Source organism: Paramisgurnus dabryanus, chromosome 9, assembly GCF_030506205.2.
Source record: "Paramisgurnus dabryanus chromosome 9, PD_genome_1.1, whole genome shotgun sequence".
NCBI lineage: Eukaryota > Metazoa > Chordata > Actinopteri > Cypriniformes > Cobitidae > Paramisgurnus > Paramisgurnus dabryanus.
This window is the reverse complement of record NC_133345.1, coordinates 18,281,074-18,295,980: the sequence shown is the minus strand read 5'-3', so window position 1 is coordinate 18,295,980 and position 14,907 is coordinate 18,281,074. Positions and strand designations below refer to the sequence as shown.

General features: G+C 35.3%; 1 protein-coding gene across 1 annotated transcript; it reads left to right on the top strand.

Moving 5' to 3' along the window:
• The first annotated feature begins 3,092 nt into the window (after positions 1–3,092).
• Positions 3,093–14,742, top strand: LOC135746411 (uncharacterized). Its single transcript, XM_065265076.2, has 12 exons — positions 3,093–3,221; positions 3,597–3,648; positions 3,735–3,767; positions 3,860–4,159; positions 4,340–4,654; positions 5,133–5,246; positions 5,334–5,358; positions 5,719–5,771; positions 12,121–12,163; positions 12,437–12,471; positions 12,672–12,697; positions 12,899–14,742. The coding sequence occupies exons 2-12, from the start codon at positions 3,624–3,626 to the stop codon at positions 12,977–12,979; spliced, it is 1,050 nt and encodes a 349-aa protein (XP_065121148.1). The 5' UTR covers positions 3,093–3,221; positions 3,597–3,623; the 3' UTR covers positions 12,980–14,742.
• The last annotated feature ends 165 nt before the right edge of the window (positions 14,743–14,907 follow it).

Here is a 14,907-nt window from a genome sequence, read left to right as displayed (position 1 = left end):
CCTATAGTGAAGACCGACATCAATTCGACGTTCAGTTAGGTACAGAGCTACGTGTGAATGGAATTCTCTACCAACTGCTATGAAACAACAAAATACTTATCATGGGTTTAAAATATCATCTAAGAAATATTATCTTCAAAAACAATTCAATATTTAATATTAATTGGAGAGATTCTGGTAGACCGTAGAGGTCACTTGTTATTTTATTTTTGATTTAGATCTACTCTGAGTTTTATTTTCATTTTTATTTTTGTTGTGCCAAATATTTTAAATGTGAGTAATGTGAAGTGATGTGTGTAATGTGTAAATGTAATAATGTGATGTAGTAAATGTATTGTCACGCGAAAAGTTTATAGGACCCCAGGAAGAATAGCTTTTAGCTTATGCTGAAGCCAATGGGGATCCAAATAAAAACAAACAAAACAAACAAACAAACGGTGCGGTAATACCATCAGAGCGAGCGCCTTACCGAAAATTCCGCTTTGCTCGCTCAATACGCTCAGCACCGCTCGCTCAACCCAGAACGCCCTCCGGTAATTTGCTAGTCCGAGAATCTGTGAAAACGTCTAGCAATAAGTTATCTTATTCAAGCCTTAGGCTATACATAAATGTAAAGTAAAAATAAAAGTTAATTGAGCAGGGAGAAGAAAGGGAGTGCGGAGAGACTGTAAGAGTAGCCAAATATATATATATTCATACTGGAATCTGAAGCCACATTGCCAGAAAGCACAAGGATGTGCTACGGTAATGCATCAAAAGGTAAGCTAGTTAGTTATACCATTCGATGATAAATAAAGACATGAATAGGTAAGGTAAGATGCTTGTGTTGAATGAAGCCGTGAATCCGATCATGAGGACATGCGGACAAAATCATGGCCACGAATTATCTTTTATGCTACATTATGGACCCAAATTAACAATTCTTTTTCTTATTTAGTCTAAAGTATGGCCATCAATTTAGAATTCGTTCCTAATGTTCAACAGTTTGTTTCTTGAAACGAATTATTATAATATTTCGTAATTACTATAACAATTATTATTACTTCAAATTATGAATTAGCCTAGTAAAACATGTAGATGTCGTGGAAACAAATTGTTAATTTGAATTATATCCGGATCTCTGTATCAAACTGGATCTAACATATAGCTAATGTAAATACAGAACAACACACTAGAAAAGTCACCATTTTAAAATGTTATTTTAAAAAACTTAACCGAACCATTAAGCACACATAAATAACAGTAAATAATAATAATAAGAGACATTCTTCTTCTAAATAACAGTGTCATTAATAATAAAAATAATAATAATAATAATAATGAGAATATTACAAATTGTCATGCAATTATTAATGTGTCTTTAGTCCCACTCTTTAAACTCCCAACTATAAACATTTTGTTTCTTTCCACTTCCCTGGTTTCTCCTCTTTGCCGTCTTCCATGTGTCCATGGCATAAAATGAGGGCAAGGGGAGGCGGAGACTTAAATTTATATGGGAGTGTTATTCTAATGACGATTGTTTTCAGCCGCGGCATTTATGAAGGGCAGGTATTGCGTACACCACATACGGACAAAAACCAATGCCTTTAATGGACATTCTATCGAAAGAGACAATGGGTGGGTTACACCAACAAGGATTAGGTCTAAATCTGTTTTAAATCAAAGCTTATTTAACAATTCTCATGTACCAAACTTTAAAGCTGTTAAAAATAATCAGGGTTATGTTTAAATAGTCATTTTTATCCAGGTTTAAATTTGACAGTAAAACTAGATTATCTTTAATCCTGTTGATCCATTACTTTAAACTGTTTTAAATCTCAGTTAGGGATTAATTTTAAACTTGCATATGAGGATGTTTGAATTTTTTTTACAATTTAATGTGTGGCTAAATCATCAGAAACAAACACCGCAAGCGTGATGGTGCTATTCAAAGATGGATTTATTATAACGTCTCAACAGAGTGAGTTTGACTGCTCAAAAAGATTATTAACAGCAACGGTGACAGCTACCAATGCGTGTAAGCACATTTCCTCTGTCAGGCGCTCCAGTCAGAAACTGAAGGGCAGTGAATGAACAGACACATGGCGGCGCTTCATGACAAATTCGTCGCCAGATCTTGTTCACTATATCACAATATCTGAACTTCGCAATATTTCTTGCCACATTGCACCTTTAATCAATACAATAGATTGCTTTAATAGATCGCCAAATATTTTTATTTAAATCAGCCCTCTAGATTACCAATGTATAGAGGTAGTGATTTATAATAAAAAATACTTTACTTTTACCTGCATAAACTGTTTATTTCCTTTTGAATGGCAACGTCAACATTTTTGCTGTTTAATTACACCAGAAAATTCATCATGGCGGACAAAATAAATTGCAAATGAGGTTTAATACAGGTTAAAGTTTTAATCTAAAATTTGTTAATCTGTGTTTAAACTTAAGTGGTGCAACACAACTCGGATTAAAATTAAACTGAGATCAACAAACCATAGATAAGCTTTAAACTCATGGTGCAACCCACCATGTGTCAATGAAACATATTTTAGGGTAATTATGGTGAGTGAGCCTGAGTTGAATATTTATATGTGTGTGTACCTGGTAATTATCACGTTGTGGGGGCCAATTGTCATTTTGAGGTCCCCATGAGAAAACAAGCTTATAAATCAAACAAAATGATGTTTCTTGAAGATGTGAAGTAGCAGAAAGTTTTCTGTGATGGTTGAGGTTAGGGTGTGGGGAAGGGAATAGAATATACAGTTTGAACATTATAAAATGCATTACGTCTATAGAATGTCCCCACAAAACATGGAAACCAGAATGTGTGTGTGTGTGTGTGTGTGTGTGTGTGTGTGTGTGTGTGTGTGTGTGTGTGTGTGTGTGTGTGTGTGTTGTGTGTGTGTGTGTGTGTGTGTGTGTGTGTGTGTGTGTGTGTGTGTGTCTGTCTGTGTGCATAGCATAAGCCAACAAACTGGAAAAAATACAGAAACAGAGAGCACCATGGATAGCAACAAGGGGCCAGGCGTCACTACATACGTAATGACTTGATATAGCACACTAAAAACAAAAGAGGAAGTGTTTAATAACTACATGAACCTTTTTTAGAAGAGAAAGTTTGAAACCAGTGTGCTTGACTAACCCAAGCTGATTGACATTGAACAGTTTGTTAGACTGGAGGTTAAACTATTCAAGTTCAGACATCCAGTTTCTCTGCATATGTGAGTATGGCAGACTTAAACTCTTTTTTAAACAGTTCAACACTGAAGGAATAAAATAATGCCTGATTGCACTTTACAGTATGCACACTTACAGTAACTTACTGAACTATATTTACTTAGATATGATGATTTTGCTACTTACTTAAGCGCTACTTACTATAGGCAAGTGTTACCAAATGAATTTATATTGTCCAGGCTTAATATAACAATAAATTCAAAGTGATAATAATACTGAAGCGTGCTGCAGTGTTTCCGCCTTCACAGTGTTACTCTTATACTGTAGATGCTTTACTGTGATCACTGAATCACTTTGTTCAGAGCAATGAAGCTGTAAAAACAATTTAAATTCTTAAAACTGAATCTGTGCTGTTACAGTCAAACAAAACTTCCCCAGAAACTGAGATGGTCGCTGTGTTTCTGCTCGTGTGTAAGTGTTACTGAAACTCCTAAATAATCCTAAAGTATATAATGATTGAGGTGTTTGATAATAATGATGATTATTAATATTTTCAGGCATCTCACTGAAGCTGTTCCTTCAGACTCAAGGTACGTTTGAATACATTAAATGTACAATAGCAAATGACTCTGTACATATGGGACTTTTGCAGATTTTGAATGTATATTTTTCTAACCAATAGGTCAAAACATCCATAAGGCAAAGATTTATGGTATATCCAGAGAGATTCCAGAAGGTGATGACCTTGAGGTTACTTGCAGCACGTTTGGTTATACAAAAAAGATTGTTTATTTATATCTGTGTCAAAACGGGAAAGCTATAGATATGAAAAAACAATGCAATCTCGAAGACACAGTCTTTAGAATACAGCATATAGAAAAGAAAAAGACAGGAAATTATAGCTGTGTGTTCTCAGAAGATCATTTGAAAACAACTGAAGTGATGGGATATGGCGAAAACAACATCTTCATAAATGTGACCGGTGAGATATGACACTTATATTTGTTAATTTTGTTTCTTCACTATTACACTATTAAGACCCTTAATAGCACATAACATAAATTACCTTTGTGCAGTAAGTAATCTATGAAACATGACATAACAGTTTCATGCTATGTTTAAACGTTAAATGTTGAGCTAAATGATCTTTATTTTTACCCAGACTTTAAGACTGCTGAGATCCGTTTACTTGAGTCTGAAGTACAAGAGGGAAGTGATGCTGAGTTCACCTGTACACCATCAAAGTTTTTAAACAGAACCCAGACCAGACAGTTGATTTTAGCAATTTTAATAAAAAATGGAACGAATGTCTTTGTAGTCAGTATTTTGGACCCAAAGGAGACAATGGCAACATTCACGCTTAGAAAAGTCAGGAAGGATGACGCTGGAACATACAGTTGTGTTGTGATGATGAACACACTCTTTCATCCGGAAAAGTGGGTCTCTGGAAAAAATGAAGTCATCCTTCACATAACAGGTAAAAATAGAAGAGGACAAACAAAACAAAATCAGACACCATATTCTAAAATGAGTAAAGCTTGATTTTAAATAGTTTATGTGTTAAGTTACTATTAAGTACCACTAGATTTAGTTATATTTATATATTTAATTGATGTATAGAAATGTAGATACAAAACAATACCAAAATAGAAGAAAGGGAATCTAGAACAAACTAGTAACTCAGTTTTGGTAAACCATTCTCTGCAAACATGTGAAAAAATAGCTCATTGAAATGTAGCTCCCCTTGTAATGTCAGAAGATGACATTCTATAATAAAGTATATTTTATTGATATTTTGAGCTAGAACTCACATACAAACTCTGAGACATCAAAGATTTATTTTATATCTTCAAAAAATCTTGTGAAATGTCCCATTTAAGATCACTTCACAAACTAAGATTTTTCGTGTAGTCTTTGTTTGTTTATTTTCTGATTGTGTGTTTTATTTTTGACAGCTGCACCTGTGGTGTACAGTAGCACTGGAGAGGTCAAAATATTCATAGTGTGTTTAATCGTATTATTGTTCACCATTCTGTTACTGGGAATTTTGGCAATGATCCAAAAGCAAGGTACAGTAGCTTTAAACACTTTCCTGTAACATTATTTTGCTTTGTAGAAGAGTTCTGATGACCAACACTATATTTTCTCTTTAATAGGACTTCTTGGATGCCTTAATAAAAGGTCTGTTTGTACATTTATTATTTTAATTTTAATGTACACTGCGTACAATGTAGACATATTTGCAACATTTAATCAAAGCATTATTACGTTTTTACGGCTACAAACCTAAAGCATTTTAAAAAATCTTTCATACCATAAAGATTGCTGTATAATTTTCCTTTAACCATTTAATATTTAAAACCACACTTTAAGTAATAATACACAGATTCTCATAAGATCATGTTGTTTTTAAAGTATGTGTGTTCTCTGAGAATTAAACCCATGACCTTTTGCGCTGCTAACACAATGCTCTATCAATAAGCCTCATTGAACATTTTATTTTAATGAAAATCACTGATATACTGTATATGTCATAAACAGATGTCTGGAGAACGAGAAGGAGCCTAGAGAAGTAGTCCGAGTATGCCATGAAGGTATTTGTAAGATGGTCTTATTTAATATTTATCACGCAGCTTTTCCTAAACCACTAACCTTACTGTAATTTTTTAGCTTCTGCAATTATTTCAACCAGAATCATGGGCGTCAGAAGCAAATAAAAAGTGGGTGGGTCCTCATTTTTTAAAAGCTAAAACGGGTATGCGGTGTAAAAAAGCAAAGTTTGGGGATCCCTGCTCTAGTGGAATGGCTAACAGTGTTTTGACTAACAGTGCTTTGATAAGTGAACAGACAAATGCGCTTAGAGAATAATTGGGTGGGTCCATTTTCATTGGTCTTAAAAAGTGGGTTGGTCCTATCCTATCCCGGACACAAACCTTGCACACTGTTTACACTGCATATTAATTCCTTAAAAATTTTGCACAACAATACAATCAATATTCACTGTGAATAGATGAATAAGTTTTTAGCTAACTTAAGCAAGGCAGCTTTCTCAGTTCCTCCCTCTGGGGTCTGCTGTTGCTGACCACTGCTCTGGGTGTTTGTGTGTATGTGTGCGTTCACTACACTGGGATGAGTTAAATGCGGGGGAGACATTTTGCGGGTGGGCTATAACATATACGTGACATTTACAGCACATTATATCTGTCTTTATCTCTCTTTAATATTTTTCCTCACTTTGTGTACTGCGGGACGATGTGGAGCAAATTGTCAGAAGATAATCTTAATATTAGCGTTTGCTTGTAAGGTGGCCCTGATGTCAAAACACCTCTCAAAATGCTTGCTACGGATGCAAAAAACGCAGAAAATCTGATCTGAAATTGTTTATTACAGACAAAAGTTTTCGGATGCAGTGTGCAAAGATCTTTAGTAAGCCTGCTTTTGCATATATCGGCATATATGAGTCAATCCTTTGTTCATTGCATACATTTAACCATTCGTAGCCACTTTCACCTACATGTACTGTATGCATGCTACACTCCAAACAATGTAGTATAGGTTATTAAAAGGGTCTTCAGTGTTACAGAGTATTTCTGTGCTGAAAGCTCTTGGCCAGAGTTCAAGCTTCTGAAAGTTTTTTCAAATACGGGTCCAGCTGACGTTTCAGGGGTAAGCCATGCGTATCATTTATTTTTATGGGCACTTCTCCCAGAAAACCACGCCTACACGTCGATCAGCGGAATAGCGAGAACCGAAACTTACATAATGAAATAAAACAATGTCATCAAACGCAACATTTATAGAACTTGATTACTTTACCTCATCTGTTAACATGATTTCTCGTTCCTGTCTGATTTATAGCCATCAGTGGTTGAGTTAAAGTCAACAAATCCTTCAGAGCGTCATTAATCTATGTCATTGTTATTGTTTTGATTGTGCGCCCTCTAGTGGTGCAGATTAAACAAATTGCATCTTTAACATGGCATCCTTTGTGGTGTAAAACATTGCAGTATTTCCAAACAAAGAAAAAGTCCAAGATTAAGGAAAAATAGCTCTTTGCCTCAAAAGCAGGTCTGGCTAAATCTAAAAGTAAAAAAAACAAAAAAACAATTGGATACTGATATTGACATGTATAGACATGGTCACTGTCCTTAAGTCCATTGGCGGTTCTTCTTCTTTGTGAATTCACTGATGAGATCTTTAAAGTCCAATTTTTTGCTAACTTGCTAACAATCGACAGAAGTGCAAGACTATTTGGTCTCTCCTGGATCATTGTTAAAAGCCCACTCACCTGCAGCAACAGTCACAGGCAGTGTGCAGAATATCCTTAATGCAATACAGACCTGTCCAAAAATACTCTGAAGATGCATCTTGTAGATGGCATAAGGAGCTCAAGAGGAGGCAGACTTTTTGAAAATGTGGCACTGTATATAGTTTTATAGTACTATATTTTATTTTCCACTCAGCATTGAGGTCTTTATTGTACTTTGCTGTAAGACTTCTGCATGTTATCTAAATTTGCATCCACTGCAATGAAAACACATTGTTCAACTGTATTCTCAGCACGGTCTTCGTCAGGCATACACTTCCTTTTTCGCTTTCTTTTATTTTCTTTCCGAGACTGTGCAGGGATATCATTTGCCTCTGCTACAGGGGAGGCTTCAGTGAGCAACAAGCATCTCTTCTTGTAAAACCCTGATGTTGTTAGTTTCATCTTCAAGAAAAACATTTCCTGCTCGAAAAATCAAATTTCTATTTTCAATGCACTTTAGAACTTTCACCCATATAGTCAGAATAACAACTGTATCAGAGGTCTTGAATAATTCTTCAGACCCAAGGGTTTCTGACCTGGCTTCATTTGTCATATTACATGACACCAAAATGGAGTCTAGTGCATCAATTATCATGGGTAAGTGATTTGCAACAAAATGGACAGCAGCTATGCGAGCACTCCAACGAGTGTCAGACAGACGATGAAGCGAGAATATTTTTTTTCCTTTAGGATTGCTCATCGCTCTGGACTAGCACTGAACAGATTATAGAACCTGTTGACTGAGCCGAATAAGCTGGAGACCTCAGCACAAGAGACAGCTGTGTGTATGCCCACCAGATAAAGTGTATGGGATGCACATGGTGAATATAAAGCTAGTGCATTAGCTTTGAGAATTTCAGCTTGTAGTCATTTAACTTTCCTGACATTTTGGCGCCATTATCGTATCCATGTCCCCTACGGTCCTTAAGTGGTAAATACTTTTCTTCCAGTACCTCATCCTCAATCATTGTGGAAATTCCCCGGCATGTCTTGTTATGAAAATCCTTGAACTGAATAAATCTCTCAGTTATTTCCCAGATGCCGCTCTCTTTCTCTTGATAAACATATCTAATAATCAACAGCACATTTTGTTCTGTATGAGATATGTCTGGTGTTGAGTCGCATATTACTGAAAAATATATTGCATCCCCTGTTAGGAAAGTGTCTTTCACTCTTTTACCACACAGATCTATAAACTCATTTTGTAACTCACGACTTAAGTAATGAATTAACCATGAACTTGTCTTTTTTGCTTGTGCTCATTTAAAAGGGGGTCATAATGAGCCAGCAGTTTCTTCTGAATTTGCTAGTTTAAGAATGATGGATTCCCACTACAGATTTATCAACCTCTGGGGCTATGCCCCTAATTCTGGATCAACAGCTACAAACTGAGAACTAAAATTATTTCTTTCTTTCTCTAGCACTGTCTGCACATTACTTTTACTGTCCTTTGGCTGTAAGGAATCATTTGCTTTCATGTCTACACCTTCTCTGGCCCTACTGCTGCCTCATGCATCTAAAGCCTTTTCTTCCTGTGGTGTGGGTACCTTTACAAGCATGAATACAGGATTGAAATTACCCAGAGTAGGGATGTCAAATTATGCAATTTCCCATATTCGATGATCATTTAAATTACCGATCAATCAATCGAATAATCGTTAACAGTAATAGTGCCATAAGCCATTACAGCAGTGCCATAAAGCCAATGACATAAAAGTGTGTAAAAATGCCAGCTTCCTCACGCGAATTAAAAGATTTTATTTTGTTTAAATAACATGTTAGTGGGATTGTAAAATAAGTCAATGTAGTTTTTGTTTTGATACAAATTATCAATTTAATTTCGTTATGAAATATAATGACTAATAGACACAGTAAACTCCGCCTCATAACGGGCACTCCGCACAGTCGGATGAAAGTCCATGCGTCCATGACAAAATAAAAGTTTCATTATCATCAAGTGTTATTTTGTAATTATATCCAAGAAACACACGAAGGGCACTTTTCCCGTCGTCACCTCAGCTTTAGACCTGCGGTGAACTTTCAGCAAAGATGCTTATATTATGAAGATTTCAACCTTCCATTAGAAACCCCACAACAGTGTTTAGCGTGTAGCGCCTCAGCCAGTCAATAATGATGAACAATGATATATGTTGCGGGCGTTCAGAGTGTAACGACAGTCAGTTACAGCTTACATTTAACAGTTTCTTGCCAGAATTTAAGTTTTACATTTTATTCTGTTTATTAAAAACGGCTTCTGGTCTCGTTTCCTGTGTATAGCATTGTTGCTATGCTAATCCTGTAGGCTTCCATGAAGAGGGTCTTTGCTTTCAGTAACCGTGTTTGCATTTTAGGCATCGGACCCTCTCAGATCCACTGCGGATGACATTTCGTTGCGTTAGCAGCCAGCCTAGTCTTGAATGAGGTTAAAAAGCCCAGGTGTGTGTTTGGCATCGAGCATCGTTGTGATCATGGCTAGTTTAACTTCTTCGCGCTTGTTTAATTTTTTCACTGGCTGTATGTGCTTTGCGCAGGCGCCACACACACGTGCTTGCTTTGTCGACAATCGTTAAGTTTTATCGATTTAATTCTTATCGACAATTAATCGAAGATCGGTGAAATTTTAACATCCCTAACCCAGAGCCATGAAATGAATGTCTGATAATTATTCTACCATTTATTCTACCATCAGTTACATGATGTGCATAGTGTAAGAACACACAGTAAAAGAGGTAGTAGAAAATGCATTTCCAGAGGAACTGCGAAAGTGTGCTTGCTCTGGTGCCGCCGATTTAGTTTTTTATCTTGTGCTTCCTCACATTGGACTTCCAAGTTCATGTACAAAGTTTGGTTTTAATACATGAAAGCGTTCCTATTATATCAATTATAGCACTAATGGTGATGGGTGATGACTGTCTACATATTGTTTGTGTAATATTGTCTTGTATAATGTTGTTTTTATAGTGTCATTTCATTTGGTGCCCTGAATTTAACACATTATAGCACAGATGTGTGACTACCTTTCAAAACCTTTTTAGCCATTACCCTATGTTTACATAATTTTAAACAGCCAAAACAAACAATGCATAACAAAAATGATGTTGTTGTAATTTCTTTTTCTATAGAAATTACTACACTAATGCTACAGAGGTTTAACATTTTGCATAGATATATACACAAGATGTCGCCTTGGGGTTCTAAGCATGCGTCAAAATAAACTCATGAAATTAACTCTTAGAGCAGCTTTGGAGATTATTTTCACCTGCTCATATGTTAAATCCACGAGTGTCACACGTGTAGTATGTTAAACTGCTGCTACACGTACAGTGGGTATGAAAAGTATTCAAACCCCTTTACATTTTTCACTCTTTGTTTCATTGCAGTCATTTGCTAAAATCAAAAAAAGTTATTTTATTTCTCATTAATGTACACTCAGCACCCCATCTGGACAGAAAAAACAGACATGTAGAATTTTTTGCAAATTTGTTAAAAAAGAAAAGCTGAAATAGCACATTGTCATACTGTATTCAGACCCTTTGCTGTGCCACTCATATTTAACTCACTATTTTAAATACAAACTTTGAAGGCGGGTTCATGTGTTTAACGGAACATAAATGACCGGAGTGTAATCTCATATACCCTTACATGTTACGATGTAAATAGTCCTCAGATTGTATATTATATTCTATTACCAGACGTTCATGAGATATCTGATGTAAACAATAGACTATATATATATATATATATATATATTTTACGGATTAGACGCATTTGTGGAAAAATGGTCATTGGATGATTCAAACATCTTAAACAGTTTGGATTCGACTTTTGATCAAATCAAAGTTAAAAAGTCATGTTTATTTTTGTAAATGAGCCCTATTGTCTCTCCAGGCAGGGAAAAGGGAAAAGTGTTAACTCTTCTTTCTCAAATTTCTCAGCATTCTCTTTCTTGAATGTGTTATATTCAAATGGCCACAACTTCTCCAAATCTTATCTGATTTCCATGTGTTACACATCGTTGGAAAGCTTAGAAACTGAAACTTTCAGAATATGTGCAGAATAACTCAAAATGCACCAGATCCGACTTGTGTCCCTACTTTCCATGACTGGTCACATATTCTTCAGAACAGACTGAATAGCATTCTGTGTCTCCATGTCCGCTGTAAACGTACAATCTAACATTCGGCGCTTAGCGTCTACGTCACGGCTCTCAGCCTGCCCGTTGATGGGCCGGCCGTTGTGGAGCCAGAGGAAAATGATTACAATGGAATGTATCTCAGACTGTGAATACAGAGGCGAAATGAAATTGAGCAGAAGTACGAAGTCTGACGTAGTCAGGCTACCAGAGCCCTACTCAATCACCCTTATGAGGCCCCTGCATTCAGTCAAAGGTTCTTAGAAGATATTTTTTTCTTACATTTTTATAATTTAAAAAAATGTTCTTCAGATGTGAAAGGTTCTTTATAGCAATGGTTTTATAGCCCCTACAAAAAAATGTATGCCATAAACAATCCAAAACTTCAAATTTTAATTCAACAAAACATAATACATTATACAACATATTGCTGATGTTGGTAGCTTTATTTTTCTGAGGTTTAATTACACTCTTTTTACTCTTTTTTTTACATCTATAACAGAAACAGGTGAAGCTGAAGCTGCTTGTGCAATAGAAAGCATCTGGTACGCCCATAAATCATCAATAAATCAAAGCTTTGTATTTTGTTTTTCCTTCTAAAAATCATCTACCATTTCATCATGTGGCTGTAATTGTCAATATAATTTGTAAAAACACAAATTTATTGTTAAAGTTTTTCTTATTTTGTACAATATTGCTCTGACTGTCTAAGGTTTTACTTGCAGTTTTTCTTCCTCATTATGTTCTTATATGATGTTTCTTTTCTTTGTTCCTTATTACATGGACTGATTCCTCATGAATGATGTAAATGTGCACAGTCACTTCTCTGAGTGGGATGACTTCTCTGATACCGGTAAGTCTTTGTTCACAAGTTCTGCTTCCCCATCATAATCTAAAGACTTTGAGAATTTTTTTTATGTATATTGAAGTGCATTAAAAATGATTTTGGGGGTTATTAAAGGGTGTCCAGAGATTTTATAGTTTTAGCCAGTGTGGGTCCTAAATGATACCTTGAGAATATCTTCATATTTTAAATTGTATTTTTTCCCACAGAGGAAGACGACCTGCATATTTATCAGGTATGTTATCATGAACATTGAATAATAATAATATAAAAAACTGTATATACAGTATATTCAGTTGTGTTTGTACATTTAGTTTAAGTACGTTTGTACATTTTGCTCCCCCAACCCCAGAATGTATGAAAAATCATCTTCATATGCCTGTCTACAGTATGTCTGATGAGACAATTATCTGTAAAATCTGAATTTCTTTAACAGGAACATCGGGATATTGAAGAAAACTATGCCGTGTCTACTAAAAGGCAACAAAGCATTGTAAAATTCGTCTGTGATGTGTGAATTTCTGAGGTAGCGTTGGTTGGATTCAGCCATAACATTTTTTTTTTAATGGTCTGAGTATTTGATGAACATATAATACATGTTAAAAGCATTCGGTTAATAATCTCATTTTTGACAGAGGTGGAGTTTAGATGCTTTTGCATCTGAGCTCCTCATAGATTTATATGAATAACCTGATCTGATGTCCTTCTTTTAGACGTGGCTCACAATGTAAAGATTTGCCTTCAGTGTTTGGAAAGTACATACTATTAAAAATAATAGTTTTATTTTTGCCACTGACCCTTATACGCTGCAGCCGATGCATATTTAACCACCTTCACAGAAAATTATGTGTCAGGTAGGAAGTGAAACGAGAATAGAAATGGACCAGAATGCATGGTGCACGTCCAGCAAACGTGTATCTGCTCATGAAATAGGTGTAACCACAAAACACTGTAGTCAAAATAACATACCCCTGCTTTGTGCTTTTCACTGCAGCTTATGAACACAAGAACAAGACGAACATTTTGCGATTAAAACACATAAACCCAACACCACTACAGTTTAATTAAGCACTATCGCTTGAGTAGGAGTGTGACATGGCTCTATATCATCATTAGGCCAGAGGCAATCACAGCAGTGATGATACAGAGCTATATCACACATCTCTGAGAGCGATATTACTTTTATACAACAGTTCGACGGCACACGTTTGAAAAAAAGAAAACTAAAAAACAACAACAGAGTGATTTTAAAAACCTTTTTGTTGGGAAAATGCTTTCTTCCACCACGGATTTGAAGCTCAGAATGAAAGGTAACCCTTTCAACCCGTTTTAACAACTCAATAGATGGAATAGCCGTTTCTCAATACTGTTTCTTGGTCACAAAGTGTAGTTTTAAGATAAGTTCAGGTGAGAATATATATGAATGCCCTGAAATGTAAGGCCAAAACGTCTCGATCGCCCCCCAGTGACTGGTCCTAGTATAGGTCATAGTAAACCCCATTTCCCCCATGTTATTCAATGGGACTAACTAAACAATTTAATTACACTTCAAATATCTTGTTTCCGAAGCTGGTTTCTGTCATTTAATGTAGTTTTTATCACGCTGATGTAAATTCAAGTGTTTTCTTTTTTAAATAAGTTTGTTTTTAGTTTGTTTTTTATGCTATAAATCCGGTGGTGTGACATCATGATTGACAGCTGTGATTGACAGCTATCTGAGCCAGGCGACGTAGTCACATAAGCATCAATACACTTTTTCTCTTTGCTTACCCCATTGGCAGATTTTTTTGCTTGGTTTATGAACAAAATCCCTTAAATTTGATATTTTTGGTCTAAAAACTAGACTTATTTTCTTGGGTCGTTTTGCTCATCAAGAAAAAGAATCTTACTTTTTAGATATTTTTACTGAAAACAAAACAAAAATACTAAGATTTTTTTTTCTTGAAAATAATTTTTTTGCAGTGTAATAAGCGGGATAATTTACAGCAGCTGGTTGTTATTGCAAATAAGCTCCTCCTCTTCGCGTTCAGTCCTGATCACACTGTCTGGGATTATTTCTGCAATAACAACCTGCTGCCTATACATTATCCCTTACTTAAGATACCTTAGTTGTGAAATTTTTATCTATGCTTTGATATTCTGTGTTGACATGATTGTAAAGTGTTTTACTGTAAATAATTGTATTGCATATAGGCGGACCTATAAAACTTAAATTGAATGTTGTATTTTTATGTAATTTCTTTTTCTCTGTTAGACAGCTTTGTGAAATTCTTGGATGGTCAGGTGCTATATATTATATATATATATATATATATATATATATATATATATATATATATATTTGTTTTATAAAAAAAACTTTCGCATGGCCATTGTTGTTGTTTATTTCAAATAATAAAATAATTCAACAGTATTTTTTTATTTGTTAACATTTATTCCAAATCC

What these genes read in the sequence shown, in the direction of transcription:
- LOC135746411 (XM_065265076.2), top strand. Translation starts at nt 3,624, where the DNA reads ATGGTCGCTGTGTTTCTGCTCGTGT. An exon ending in CTTGGATGCCTTAATAAAAG is followed by an intron (nt 5,359 to 5,718) that starts GTCTGTTTGTAC and finishes TGTCATAAACAG; the next exon opens with ATGTCTGGAGAACGAGAAGG. An exon ending in TGTGCAATAGAAAGCATCTG is followed by an intron (nt 12,164 to 12,436) that starts GTACGCCCATAA and finishes AAATGTGCACAG; the next exon opens with TCACTTCTCTGAGTGGGATG.